The sequence below is a fragment of the Limanda limanda genome, chromosome 23 (genome assembly GCF_963576545.1).
Source record: "Limanda limanda chromosome 23, fLimLim1.1, whole genome shotgun sequence".
NCBI lineage: Eukaryota > Metazoa > Chordata > Actinopteri > Pleuronectiformes > Pleuronectidae > Limanda > Limanda limanda.
This window is the reverse complement of record NC_083658.1, coordinates 3,606,236-3,620,042: the sequence shown is the minus strand read 5'-3', so window position 1 is coordinate 3,620,042 and position 13,807 is coordinate 3,606,236. Positions and strand designations below refer to the sequence as shown.

The following is a 13,807-nucleotide window of genomic DNA, read 5'->3' as shown; positions in this document are numbered from 1 at the left end:
TTCGAAGTCAATGGCAGCTCAGGTGGTTGCCAGGCAACGGCTGCAACGCTCGCTTTATACCCCTGCGCAGTCCAGGTGGACGGAGCGTCTGCCGCCGCTGCACACTAAATCATGGTTTCCACTTTATTTAAGAGGTATTTTTGTAGTAGCTGGCATTGATTACAACACTGTCTATCACTTGTAATCATTATTAATAATAATAAAAGTATGAAGCCTGAAAACAAGCCGTTTTTATGCTTATCCCCGCTTATTCGTCAGGGACTCAGCTGTTGAAAACCATCACACCCCACATGGACAATCAATAATACATGGTAATAATACAGCAAAAAATGTAAATAGAATAATAACGATTTATTGAATATAACAGTATATTGAGATTAAAGTTCAAAAACAAAATCAGGACAAATTTGACAGGATAATTATTTATAAAGAAAAGAGTCTCTGTTAAGTACACAGTGTGTTGAAAAATATAAGTCATACCAACAACAATAATATCTGTGGACAGAAGCATATGAACATAAACTTTAAATGACACAAATTTGTGTTTTCTAACAAAAATCTACAGTAATTTGAAAGTAGTTCACAAAACAGCACCAGGGCTCTCCCATATTTCATCATCATACAGATTGGCAGCAGATGTGATTGTATCTGGGATTTGCAAACTGAGGCTGTGGCCGTTGCTGACATTATTTTGGATGAGACTTCCTCCAGTCTGCTCACTAGTTGCTGCCGAGTCCACGGAAGGATCGTCCGATTGTTCTGAGCGAACCCGGTCGGTGAGTAAATCCTGGTCCTGACCGTTCTGCGGCAAATATGGGTCGACTACAACACATTTACTTGTTTTTAAACCCTCCTGATTGCCAACGTCAGGGATTCTCTCCCCACCCCTCAGAGAGGCAGACTGGGACACGGCCCGGATTTCATCTGATGCCTTTGTGATCTGACGCTCTCCAGCTGCTGTGGCTCGGTTCCCCTCCCCGAGATGAGGTGTGCTCTCCAGGCCGAAGAAGTGATTGCGGACAACGTAGCGCACGCACTGCAGGAGGACGTTTCTCTCATGGCGGATATCTGGAGCGAGTAACTAAAGACAGTGTAAGAAAACAGAAGCGTTTTGATGCATTTTCAAGTATAAAGTGTATTTTCTTAATGTTAAATTGGGGGGAATATGTTTGTATTATTTCAGATGATATCCTTACCATCTCAAGTAGAGTAGAACGACGCTTCTGCAGCGCATCATGGTGTCTACCGCCCCTTCCCCTTCCTCCTCTTCCTCCTCTTCCTCCCCTTCCTCTGGGGCCGTTAGGTGTGTACGGAGCAGAGTCAGGCAGGAAGGCTGAGTTTGTTTGTGACGAAACCTCCATGCTTGTATGGGGCCCCCTGTCCTGCGACTGGTGTCCTGGTGTTAATGTGTTCAGAAGAAGCTGGTTTTCTTGCAGAAGGTCTTTAGCTTTCTGAATAGGGGCAGCTGAAAAACAAGAGAAAGAAACATTAGAAGTGAGTGATGGAGACTTGAAGTGCTTTTTATTGCAACGTGATATTTCTCACTGTGTATTATACAAATAAGCTGTCAAATTTGGTCCTTGGTATATTTGTGTCACAATTTCTAATTTTTTTTTTGACTTGAATTTCATTATTAATACTTCAGTCATGTGTTGCAGCTGTTCTACAACACACAGAAAGGGTTTTCCACCGGTCTCCCACTGTCACATACCACCACACACTGACATGCAAGGATTGTCACTGTCACACGTCACTGCGGTGGACAAGATGAACACTCACACTCTGGTTCTTCATCACTTTCACTGTCACTCGAGGAGCCGTAGTTTGCCACCAAGGAGCCCAGAGCTGAGCTCATCCGTTTAGGGGCCACAACCAGGCTGCCAGTCCTGGATTCAGCTGCTGGATCCTCTCTGTCAGAATCTGGCGGAACAATGAAAAATAAATCTATAAGACAGTTTTAAGGCCTGTTCTTTTCTGTATTTGGGACCGATTTGAAAGTCTTGAATTTAGATTTTATTTCAAGTTAAACGCATTGAAGCTCAGTCTGAGTCAGAAAAATTTAAAGTGTAACCGTCTAAATGCTGTCGGAACTCAATTCTCCTTGTCAATATCAAACCCACAGCACCTTCAATTAAACTCAAGCTGAAGACTGTATCCAAAATAAAATGGTGGATGTGATAATAAAGGTAAGCTGACTAATTAAAAGCCAGCCTTTCCGACAGAATATCGTCTTGCAAGTCTCCACCACATGAGTTTCTCACCATGGTCGCTGCTGGCCAGTGCCCCCAGAGGATCCCCGGCCCTGCCAGGCTGTGGGATTGGTGGAGGTCTCTCTGTAGCTCTGCTGTTTGGTGGGTGAGGGTCTTGTGGTTGTTGCTCCTGGAACCCTCTGTTACCCCAGCCACGACCACGACCTCGACCCTGACCCCGACCCCGTCCTCGTCCTCGTCCTCGTCCTCTGCCTCTCATTCGTCTGTGGATCAAATATTAATGTCTTGATTAAATAATATGAGTTGAGCCCAGGTAAAAAAAACTCAAATTAGTTATTGTTTTTGCTTGAAATGAACTAAGGATGATGTCATACATTTACATTGCAAATTTGGGCACTTACCCAAACTGAGCCGTCTCTAGAACGCCTCCTGTCTCCTCCCGTGCCACCATCACCTTTTTCTTCTTTTCAATATTCTGGAGTGTTGGATAGTTCCTGGAAATATTAATTTAGATGATGATCAAATGTATCTACATTACATGTATCCTGGATACTCATATGTCAATAGTACTGACTTGCGCCTCTCCTCTTTCCATTTTGCAATCTCCTCTGCTGTGTCCAGTTTGATTCTTTTTGTTCCTGGTGCATGGTTCTGTAGTCAAATATGAAACACGGATATTAGCAACAGCGTTTTAGATTGAGATGCAGCATCAACACAATGTGGTTTCACTTACATTTCTCCAGTGGATGCTGACTATTTTCTCGTGAGCTGTAAAGCTGCAGTCGGGCACAGAACACTACATGGAACATAAGAAAATATTAGTAGGGGATTCCTGCAACACCTCAGGCTGCATTTTCAGGTCCTGAAACTGTAACACTCCGGTATTATATATATATTTGAAAATGTGCATATTCATTAGTGTTAGCAAAATGAATTAGGCAGAAACACAGTTTAAGTTGTCACTGTACCTTGACATGTTGCGCCATGTGTTCATCATACTTGCCCTGGTTTTTGAAGCCTCGTTCACAGGTGTCACAGAAATGGGAAAACTCTGGTTCTTTCTTATTTCTCTGCTGTGGGTTAAAGACACAACAGTTCACCACCAGAGTTCACTGTAGCTGTACGACAACATCCTGCCAAAGACATGGCCAGAATTTCATGATCTGACCTTTTGCCCCTGTCCGTTGGCAGGTCCGTGATTCTGTCTCCCACGGTGATGTCCACCTTGATGCCATTCACGGCCAACATTTTGACCTGGAGATAAAGATTAATTAAATAAAATTGATATTTGTCCTGTCCCTTTTGCTCCTGTAACATGGTGCATTTGCTCGTAGTGGGACTAATGGCGAATTATCTTATCTTTAAGTTAAACACCTGTCACATTAAAACTACAGCCTTATATTACAGACACTTAGACTGGCTGTGGTTTTGGTGAACAGATAAACTGAATAAAAACAGTGATCAAGCTCACACATCAAAACCATCCTGACAGAAACATTTGCTGGCTGTTTTCAGCTGGATTGCAGAACTGGACCTTTTTTGAATGCAAATGAAAGAACCAACAGCTTCAGCATGTTGTCTCCTGCACGTATCACTCACCGTATGGACGGTGAGGTCGACCGTGTGCCTGGCCCGACGCCCCGGGGGGCCAGCCAGCCTGCTCGCCCCAGGAGGAGCTCTCCGTGGGGGTCTCGCTCCAGCTCCACATGCCGGGCTGGAAGCTGCTGGACCGGGGCAGCTGCTGGAAGGAGTTCGGCTGAGGAACGCCGAAGTCCGGAGGAGGATAATGTGCGTTGTCGTTCATCCCTGGAAGCGTTTTCCTTCTCGGTGTGTCAGTGAAGTTTCTGAGGGTTTCTCACTTCCTCACCACGCAGGTCCCACATGTGCTTGTTTTGCTCTTCTGCATACGTCACTTCCGCGAGAACAGGAAGAAGATAGAACACGGAACGAAAACCCAAATAAAAAAAAATGTAAGATGTTTGTCGTGATTTCTTTGTTTAAATTGCAAATCAAATTCTCAACCACAACTTTGTGTTGACTGTATCATTAACGTGTTACTTTTAGGAGCCGGTGTGTTTCTTGCAACTTCTCGCGAGATTTTATATCTAGGTTGCTATGTTGAGAGGAAACACGTGTTGAATCTGCAATTGGCCGCCTCAAGTTAAATAAAAACAACTCCAATATTTATGAAAGCATAAAGTGTCACAAACCAAGTGGAAGCTTTTTCAAATCTCACAGACCAACCCTGCATTGCTTTAAAACACGTGTGTGCTTTTTAAAAGAAATTAAATATACATAAGATAACTACAATTATTTTAAACACCAAAACAGCACTTATTAAATCATTTTCTATCGCTGCAACTAAATCAAAGTGTGTTGAGCGATCTTATTAAGCACACATATCAATAATCACACGACCACGTCTGCTTCCGGGGGGCGGGGCCTGAAGGGACCGCTCAGCCAGGCAGCTTCCGGGTGTAGCCGCGTGTGTTCCAGACTCAGGGAGCAGCAGCAGCGTGGACAGCGGGGAACGTGCACGCTTCCTGCGCAGAGAACAAGTGAAAAGTTCACGAACAAGAACCGAGCCGCTGCCAAAATGCTCGTGTTATTCGAAACAGCCGCTGGCTACGCGATCTTCAAGGTTCGTGTTTTATTTCCTCACAGTTAAAACGTTATTTTAACGCAGTAGCTACTTCAGCTAGCTCGAGTTAGCCTCGCTGCTAGCAACCTCATGCACGCTCACATGTTCGTGGCATTGTTGCTAATGAGCAAACTGGATGAAATAGTCGTGTAAAGTGTGTTCTAGTGTGTGGATGTGCGTAATACCGTTATTTTTGCTGGATTTCTCCTCTTTGCTAACGCACAGGTTAGCATTAAGCTAGCTTTCACGTGGGCCTTGCCACCACGTGTGCACACTGAGGCTAACTTCAGTGACTCTACTGATCACAGAAGAATATTCTCACTCAAAGTGGAATTGTCTTTGATAGATATCCTGATTAAAAAATACAGAATAACAGTGAAATTGACATTATCCCTAAGTTTGAAGATTTGCACTTAGAAATGTTTAGTGCTCTGATCAGACTCATGAAAGCTAATTGAAAGCTTTATTTTCCAGGTCCTCGATGAAGCCAAGCTGCAGGAGATCGACAACCTGCACAAGGAGTTTGAAACTCCTGAAAAGGCGAATAAAATGTAAGTAGTAGCAATTATTGTAATCACAATGCAACCATGTAGTTGTCATTGATAGGTTATGTGTCCATATCGAAGTGTGACTTATCTCTTTTATTGTTTTTTACCCCTGCCAGTGTGAAGCTGAAGCACTTTGAGAAGTTTCAGGACACAACAGAGGCCTTGGCAGGTAATGTCACATGACGTCTTTGCACATTACTCAAGTTCTCACACGAGGTCTGTGATGTGGTGTTTTGCACTGGTTCATGAAGGTGTATGTGATGCAGTGTTTTTAACCTCCCTCTCTCAGCTGTCACTGCCCTTGTTGAGGGAAAAATGGGCAAGAGTTTGAAGAAAGTGCTGAAGAAGGTCGTGGCCAAGGACGCGCACGAGCAGCTGGCGATCAGCGACGCCAAACTAGGTGGCGTTATAAAAGTAAGTGACCAGACGTTTGCTTTGCATTCAGAAATGAAGCATTACTCGCAGGAGTTGAGTCTCTAACAAGCTCTGGTTTACAGGACAAGATGGACCTGAGCTGTGTCCACAACCCTGCTGTGGCCGAACTGATGAGATGCATCAGGAGCCAGATCGAGGCTCTCGTCACTGGACTTCCTCCCAGGGAGATCAGTGCCATGTCTCTGGGGTTGGCTCACAGGTTGGTACCTCGATACAATGTTATGTGAACACAACTCTTGCCGCTGATTACACCTGCTGTCTGAAAACCCTTGTAGATTCCTAACAGCATTCGTCACTACCGCTGAGGCAACTGGCTCCCCCCTGTAATGTAGAACTGTTAATTGTTCACGTGTTAACGAATGCTTTTTTGTCTGTTTCTAGTTTGTCACGCTACAAGCTGAAGTTCAGTCCGGACAAAGTGGATACTATGATTGTTCAGGCCATTTGTAAGTTGTATTTCCTTCCCATTTAACTGTTTGGTCTTAGTTTCACGTGCACTGATGACTAAGAAGACATTTTTTTGTGTTGCTTCAGCTCTTCTTGATGACCTGGATAAAGAGCTCAACAACTACATCATGCGTTGTAGAGAGTGGTACGGCTGGCACTTCCCAGAGATGGGAAAGGTCATCACAGACAACTTGATCTACTGCAAAACTGTCCGCAAAATCGGTAAAATTTACTTTACTTTACTATTACTAACATAACATATCACTGCTATTCAAGGTGGATCGATATAGTATCAAACCTCCATGAATTTAAGAGGCATGCAACCCATTTGTCTTGACCAAACTGTACATGTGTACAATTGTTTTTCCAGAGCAGTTTTTACGCAAACTTAAAATGGCCAATATTATTGTTAAGCAATACAAATGTTTTGTTGTGCCTGCAGGTTTTCGTACCAACGTGGCCGGCTCTGACCTGTCGGACCTTCTCCCCGAGGAAATTGAGGCCGAGTTGAAACTGGCTGCTGAGATCTCCATGGGAACAGAAGTGTCGGAACAAGACATCGGCAACATTAGGCACCTTTGTGATCAGGTGTGTGTCCATTTTCTATAACTCGTGTTGAGCTCAAGTGACAGTAGTGATGATGACGACATCTGTCTTACTCCTGAAACAACATGTGGGTTTTCAGTCACTACCTCATCTGAACAGTCACATGCCACGACTCCCACTCTTCACGACTGGATAGGCCTGTACCACTGATCTGAGTGTTTATCTGCTGGCAGTTGTAATATGAATCTTTCCCAATTTGTCTCCCCACAGGTGATTGATATTTCAGATTATCGCACTCAGCTGTACGACTACCTCAAGAACCGAATGACGGCGATCGCCCCCAACTTGACTGTAATGGTGGGTGAGCTGGTTGGTGCCCGTCTCATCTCACATGCTGGTAAGTGATTGAGAATCGCCTGCTTGAGAATTAAGCAAGCAGTGATGATGATGACATAGTCAACTTTCCTGAAAACACCTGATGCTTTTAAGTCACTACCTCATCTGAGCTTGCGGTAGAAGGATCTGTGTGCAGGTACTCGTGAGAACATCAGATTTACACGTCTGTCTTGTTGCTTTGTTACCAAGGTTCCCTCCTGAATTTGGCCAAGCATCCGGCCTCCACGGTGCAGATCCTCGGAGCAGAGAAGGCTCTGTTTAGAGCCCTGAAGACCCGCAAAGACACACCCAAGTACGGTCTCATTTACCATGCCTCTCTAGTGGGCCAGACCACTGCCAAGAACAAGGGCAAGGTGAGTTAAAGAAAAAGTTACAGAGACTAAACAACGGCTTGTGACTCCTGTTTGATGGTGAGGAAATAAACTCTTGTTTTCTGACCAGATCTCCAGAATGCTGGCGGCTAAAGCATCACTGGCTATTCGTTATGATGCCCTGGGAGAAGACACAAACGCAGAAATGGGAATAGAGAACCGTGCCAAGCTGGAGGCCAGGCTGCGGCAGCTGGAGGATAAAGGAGTAAGTATAACCAAAAATATATTTACCATTTGAGGACCATATGTCACATTCTCACTTTCACTTAAAGGACAAGACCAACATTGAGTTGCATTTGTCGTTGGATCTGATTTAAAGACCACCGTTTAATTTAGTCCACCTCTCGATGTTAATGGATCTAGGTGCCTCGTCTGATCTTGTCTCTTCCACAATCTCTTTTCAGATCCGAAGAATAAGTGGAACAGGCAAAGCGATGGCACAGGCAGACAAATACCAGCACAAGAGGTAAATAGTCACAAATGGCTCTTCTTCTTAGGTTAAATCATATATTTCCATGTGCAATTGCTTAATACACATATTGTTCTCTCCACAGTGAAGTAAGAATTTATGATCCAGCTGGCGATTCTACTATTCCCTCCACCTCAAAGAAGAGGAAGTTTGAGGAGGTGGAGGAGGAGGAGGCTGAAGAGCCTAAAACGCCTGCGGCCAAATCCAAAAAGGCCAAAAAGGAGCCAGTAGCAGAAGGTGGGTTAATTATAAGAGTGAAGGTAATCCTCTGTCTCAATATCAGCACGGGTCTACGATTCTAAAAGGTGTTTTGAATCTTTAGAAGAAGAAGCAGAAGCGGCAGCGGAGGAGACTCCCAAGAAAAAGAAGAAAAAGAAGGACAAGAAAGCAGAAACGGCAGTAGAGGAACCAAAGGAGGAAGAGGAGGAGGTAGCAATACCAGAGGTGAAATAATGTTTTTAAAGATGGGTCCTTAAAGATAAAGAAGTTTTCCACTGTTTTTATTCAGTATATTTTTTTTTAACCCATCCATCTTTGTCTCTTTCCAGTCGACAGAAAAGAAAAAGAAGAAGAAGAAAAAGAAGGTTAAGGAGGAGGAGGAAGACGATGACTGAAAACAACAATTAAGCCCATGTTTGTGTATATATTCTGTTAGTTTTTATGCCATTTTAGTTTTGTGACATACATTTATATAATTTTCAATTGATTTGTTCTTAACAGCAGGGAGAATATATAAGATAATTTGGTCAACGTTTTATAACTGAGTGAAACGTGGAGTTAATCCCAGTGTCCAGTCATAAAGTGAGAAATGTAAATCTATTTTTTTTTTTTAAAGATGAATAAGTTTGTAACCTTCTGCTCTGTTTTATGTCTGTTTTTATTTGTGAACAAATCTGTATCAGACATGATTTTTCCATTTCAATGCAAAGCAACCTGCTCCAACATTACTCAGTTTTCTGGTGATAAGTATTTTTATTGTCTAAGACTGTGGACATCTGCCTTGGGGAAATAAAACTCCTTGCTCAAATTTTGTGGTTTGATTGAATACAATGTTGTCGTTAATAAGATATCAAGTGAGATTTCATAATTTGTCGATGTGTAGTTTTTCCTCGAATAACTTTCTATATCAGATATCTAAACAAGGTTGAGGAGTGCTTTATATAATTTATGGGAATAAAAAGTATTTAATACAACTTTTGTTAAAGGCCACGTTTGGCTTTTTTAAGAGATTATTGAAAGTCATCTCAACCAAGGAATTCCAGAGTCTTGAGGCCTTGATGTCAAATTCCCGGTCACCAATAAGTACCAAACCTGATATTTGAGATGGTTTTATTTTATTAAAGGAATCATAAGAATTAACCTAATTTTGATTGGCAGCCAATGAGGTCAGGCATGAATTGGAGAGTTTTCCTTGTACCAAAAAAGTTCTGTTATCCCTTAATAAGAATGAATAAATACAAACTGAATGCGATTAAATCCTCAATCTTAACGTGGGCTGCTAAAATTAAGAATCTCTATCAATCTATGGGACATAAATATTGATTGTCTGGGTGAAAATAAATCAAAATTCATACATTTTTCTGATGTAAATTCATTTTAAATGCAAGATACATTGATTAAGATCCATCTCATCGTACTACAGCACTTAAAGACCATTTTTCTATTTCAAATTTTTGCAACAAACACTTAAGAAACTCCCTTGTTAGTTTAAAACCTAATAAAATATCAATATATCCAGTTTTCTTCTTCAAAATGTGAAGTTATGATCGGCAGACATCACTGGAGGAGCACCGATCTGCTCGATGGATTGTATCTGTGCTCTGCTGCAGCGCCTGGCTCTCTAGCACATGGCTGAGCTGCTCGACAGGAAGGAGTGTGTTCAAGGAGCAGAATCAGACTGGGAATCACACGAGTCACTGGTTTATTAGAGAAACACACGAGGAAGAAACATGTCGCAGTTACAGGCGAGGTTCTTCACCAAGGACCAGAGGTGAGCTCCGAGTCCCTAAAGCCAGATAGCTGGAAGGTGTTAGCATGCTGGCTAACTAGCTGTAACTTAGCTTATGACCACTGTCCACATCCAGCCACACGCTCATGTTTTTAGCTTGTTTATTCACTGAGCTAAATTATGCAACCCTAGCATAGCTTCCTGTGCTAATTGACAAATGATTCAACTAAACGCAAATGTTAGGAGTGTATTTGATTGACAACCTCTGGTCTCGTGTGTGTGTCCGTGTCTGTGTGTGTCTGTGTCTGTGTGTGTCTGTGTGTGTAGGTTTGTTGTAGATGATGTTCCCTTCTCCATCCCTGCTGCCTCTGAAGTGGGAGACCTCAGCAACGTTATCAACCAGCTGCTGTTGGCTAAAAATGGTAAAAACAGACTATTCTGCAGCACAGCCTCCAAAAGTTGAATTATTTTATTAAACAATCATGACTTCTACTGACTCTAGGATCACCCCTATTCATCCAACCTTTATCTACACCTCTTATCATTTGACGGTGTAATATGTTGAATATAAATGTGTATTTCCACAGCCTCACACGACAAAGTGGACTTCGACTTCCTGGTCAGGAGTCAGTTCCTGCGGTCGTCGCTGTCCTTTCACATGGACACAGAAGGCATCTCAACGGTAGGACCAACCTCAGCGCCCCAGCACGAGCAGATGTGCTGTGTTTGAACACAAATATACAAATAAGCAGCATAACAATTATTTTGTGTGTATGTTTCAGGAAGACGTAGTGGAGATCGAGTATGTGGAGCGGATCACAGCCCCAGAACCCGAGGAGTGTATAATGCACGACGACTGGATTAGCTCCCTCGATGCAGATTCTGAATGGTGAGATGAGAGGTTTACTGTGTGTGTTGGAAATGTTTGATCGTGAATTTGAAATGCAGAAGTCCAATTATCTTTGTTGTGGCACTTGTGTTTATGCAGGATTCTAACAGGGTCATACGACAAGACAGCCAGGATCTGGTCTCTGGAAGGCAAGGCGATGACGACACTGGCGGGACACACAGATGTAGTGAAAGATGTAGCCTGGGTTAAAAGAGGTGAGCGGGACAAAAGTATAGACCTTCACTCTGCTGTTAGCTGTCATAAGTGTTTCTCAAAGGTTCTCCGTGGGTGTTCTCCTGGCAGATGGCTTGACCTCTCTGCTTCTGACGGCCTCTATGGACCAAACCATCCTGATGTGGGAGTGGAACTCGGAGAAGAACAAGGTGAAAGCCAGACACTGCTGTCGGGGACACACAGCGAGCGTTGACACCGTCGCAACAGACCCAACTGCCTCAAAGGTAAAGCTTTAACGAACGGAAAAGAAGAAGGATACAAGTCCAAAACAGGCGATAATTCATGTATCTAATGTCTGTGCTGCTTCCTTTCAGTTCTGCAGTGGCTCCTGGGACAAAATGTTGAAGATCTGGTCAGCAGGTAGGTACCAAGAGTGATCGAAGGAGTCTTGAGCATCACTGAGCCAAAAAGCAAATGTCAAGTGACCACTTTTTCTTCTGCTATCAGTGCCCACAGATGAGGCCGACGAGGTTGAAGAACCTGCTGACAGACCGAGGAAGAAGCAGAAGACTCAGCAGCTCGGCCTGACCAGGGTGAGGGCAGAACGTTCAACTGAATATGTGGGATGCTACATGTGAAGGGACGTCAGAGTTTGAGGTTTTTATGTCGTCCCACTGACACAGACTCCCCTGATGACGCTGTCCGGCCACAACGAGGCGGTGTCCTCCGTCCTCTGGTGCGACAGTGAGGAGGTTTGCAGTGCATCCTGGGATCACACCATCCGTGTGTGGGATATCGAGACTGGAGGAGTGAAGACAACGCTGGTGAGTTGCACTGCCAAAGACACGATGACAGTGCAGAGGCGGAAATGACGCTAGGCTCTCGTCCGCTACATTTGCTAAACTGACATTTTTGACCTTTCCACAGACGGGCAGTAAAGTGTTTAACTGCATCTCCTACTCCCCCCTGTGTCGACGACTGGCCTCTGGGAGCGCTGACAGACACATCAGATTGTGGGACCCCCGCACCAAAGGTACCACTGATCTCACAAGCCTACCGATATATCAATGTCAAAGATAAGTTTCTCTGCATGTCATAAAAATCTATAAATGAAAAAACAAGCAGCTTTGCTATAAATGTCTCTTCTTGTCCAGACGGGTCGCTGGTGCTGCTGTCGCTCACCTCTCATACTGGCTGGGTCACCGCCGTGAAGTGGGCGCCCACACATGAGCACCAGCTGGTCTCTGGCTCCCTGGACAACCTTGTCAAACTGTGGGACACCAGAAGGTTTGTGCAGCTTATAATTCACTGGAGACTTTGTTGAATTTGTGTTTTAATCAGAAGTTGGAAACATGTTCCCCTCTTTTGTTCTTCTGCTACATCAAGACTATTTTCATTAAGAGCATAAGCTTGAAAGGTTGCTTATGTCGAGCAGGACATCCTGTTCACTCTGCACTTAAAGAGCTGTCTGCGAGTGTCTGGAACAAGCTTCCTGTCTTTGTCAGAATAAAATTTGGCTCGCTTGTGCAATCTTCTTGGTTAGAGGAATCCAGTGAATACGTTTAACACCCCATTGTTGCCGTGTTGTCTTCCAGTTGTAAGGCGCCTCTGTACGATCTGGCAGCCCATGAGGACAAAGTGTTTTGTGTGGACTGGACAGAAAGCGGGGTAAGACACACCAGTAATTCTCTTCAAAGATTCCGATACCTCGCTTGAACTTGACACATGAAACCGATGTTTTCTCTTTTCTGTCTTTTAGCTGATGTTGAGTGGAGGAGCAGATAACAAGTTGTACACCTACAAGTACGCAGCCTGTCAGACAGACGCGGGGGCGTAGACGAGGACTTCAGAGACTCCATCACCACGGATGTACAGAATGGACAGACCTGCACGCATTCACAATCAGCGTGGCAGAACTTTGAATTGTAGAAACTTTGTTTGCTTTGTTCTTCACTGTCCTGGTTGTTTTTACCCCATTCAGTTTTTACACATATTTCATTGTGGGTCCTCTTTGTTTCCCTGTAACTCAAGAAAATTATAAATATATGTCCTCTCTGAAAATGTTGCCACCTGGACTCAACGTTGCATTTCATTTTATTTCTGTACATCTGCTCATTCGTGCTATTATCATTGGCATGTGGCATTAGTGCAATGCTTAAAATCCAGTAGATACACATGAGGAGGTTTATCTAATGTTACATGACCAGACTGCTGGTTCCAGACAGGCTCATTTAGATTAGTTGAACCTTCCAGCATGAATCTGCAGAAGAAGAATCTGCAGAAATTACGAGATGAAGTTGTGTCAAAGGAAAGTTTTTAACATCATGAGGCTGTAGTGGAAGCGAAGGGACTTTTCATTATCAGTAAGGTTTTCTTAATAAAGTGACCAGTGAGTGTTATTCTTTTGTTTTCCTCGAGGTAGAATCATTTTAAACAAACACTTAATGACCATTTAAAAACAACTGAATTAGCAAAGTAATGTCATGAGTGACTATATGTATCTTATAATGAATAAACAGGATATAACACATTTATTTCATCATCCTATATTGTTTGATGACATTAGATCTGGATCCCATTATGAACTGAGTTTGCATGGATTTAAATCTCATAAGCAGATTTCATGCAGTTTGCAGATCTGCCTGAAGTTAAGTTCACACAAACACATAAAAGTTTGAGGTGGGTAAATTTACTAAATGTGTGCACGCATCTCAACTCGAGACGATCTCTGGC

General features: G+C 43.4%; 2 protein-coding genes and 2 non-coding genes across 7 annotated transcripts; 3 read left to right on the top strand and 1 right to left on the bottom strand.

Moving 5' to 3' along the window:
* Positions 1–336: 336 nt before the first annotated feature.
* Positions 337–4,094, bottom strand: nufip1 (nuclear FMR1 interacting protein 1). The gene is made up of 10 exons (XM_061067115.1): positions 3,810–4,094; positions 3,379–3,464; positions 3,179–3,283; positions 2,944–3,006; positions 2,785–2,861; positions 2,612–2,704; positions 2,262–2,473; positions 1,780–1,920; positions 1,197–1,465; positions 337–1,081 (listed from the first exon to the last, which is right to left on the bottom strand). The coding sequence occupies exons 1-10, from the start codon at positions 4,012–4,014 to the stop codon at positions 581–583; spliced, it is 1,752 nt and encodes a 583-aa protein (XP_060923098.1). The 5' UTR covers positions 4,015–4,094; the 3' UTR covers positions 337–580.
* Positions 4,095–4,705: 611 nt separating this feature from the next.
* Positions 4,706–13,608, top strand: LOC132996645 (ribosome biogenesis protein wdr12). Of its 4 annotated transcripts, XM_061066971.1 has the most exons (20): positions 4,706–4,851; positions 5,326–5,402; positions 5,516–5,568; positions 5,689–5,813; positions 5,897–6,033; positions 6,216–6,280; positions 6,369–6,503; positions 6,724–6,869; positions 7,098–7,224; positions 7,413–7,576; positions 7,665–7,799; positions 7,999–8,060; positions 8,149–8,300; positions 8,386–8,507; positions 11,596–11,667; positions 11,758–11,898; positions 12,002–12,107; positions 12,229–12,361; positions 12,670–12,742; positions 12,834–13,608. In XM_061066971.1, exons 1-20 carry the CDS (start codon positions 4,807–4,809, stop codon positions 12,909–12,911), a joined length of 2,148 nt encoding a protein of 715 aa, XP_060922954.1. In that variant the 5' UTR covers positions 4,706–4,806; the 3' UTR covers positions 12,912–13,608. The 4 variants fall into 4 exon arrangements, with proteins under 4 accessions (XP_060922954.1, XP_060922950.1, XP_060922949.1 ...); XM_061066967.1 differs by lacking the exons at positions 11,596–11,667; positions 11,758–11,898; positions 12,002–12,107; ... (1 more) ...; positions 12,670–12,742; positions 12,834–13,608 and adding an exon at positions 8,612–9,090 and having other exon boundaries at positions 8,392–8,507; XM_061066966.1 differs by lacking the exons at positions 11,596–11,667; positions 11,758–11,898; positions 12,002–12,107; ... (1 more) ...; positions 12,670–12,742; positions 12,834–13,608 and adding an exon at positions 8,612–9,090.
* Positions 6,908–6,989, top strand: LOC132997037 (small nucleolar RNA SNORD11B). The gene has a single exon (XR_009677150.1). It is a non-coding gene; the product is annotated as a small nucleolar RNA SNORD11B (small nucleolar RNA).
* Positions 7,258–7,339, top strand: LOC132997038 (small nucleolar RNA SNORD11B). Its single transcript, XR_009677151.1, has one exon. It is a non-coding gene; the product is annotated as a small nucleolar RNA SNORD11B (small nucleolar RNA).
* Positions 13,609–13,807: the final 199 nt, after the last annotated feature.

What these genes read in the sequence shown, in the direction of transcription:
- nufip1 (XM_061067115.1), bottom strand. Translation starts at nt 4,014, where the DNA reads ATGAACGACAACGCACATTATCCTCCTCCGGACTTCGGCGTTCCTCAG. An exon ending in TCGACCTCACCGTCCATACG is followed by an intron (nt 3,465 to 3,809) that starts GTGAGTGATACG and finishes CTTTATCTCCAG; the next exon opens with GTCAAAATGTTGGCCGTGAA. An exon ending in TGGAAAGAGGAGAGGCGCAA is followed by an intron (nt 2,705 to 2,784) that starts GTCAGTACTATT and finishes TAATATTTCCAG; the next exon opens with GAACTATCCAACACTCCAGA.
- LOC132996645 (XM_061066971.1), top strand. Translation starts at nt 4,807, where the DNA reads ATGCTCGTGTTATTCGAAACAGCCGCTGGCTACGCGATCTTCAAG. An exon ending in AGCAGCTCGGCCTGACCAGG is followed by an intron (nt 11,668 to 11,757) that starts GTGAGGGCAGAA and finishes CCACTGACACAG; the next exon opens with ACTCCCCTGATGACGCTGTC. An exon ending in AAACTGTGGGACACCAGAAG is followed by an intron (nt 12,362 to 12,669) that starts GTTTGTGCAGCT and finishes GTTGTCTTCCAG; the next exon opens with TTGTAAGGCGCCTCTGTACG.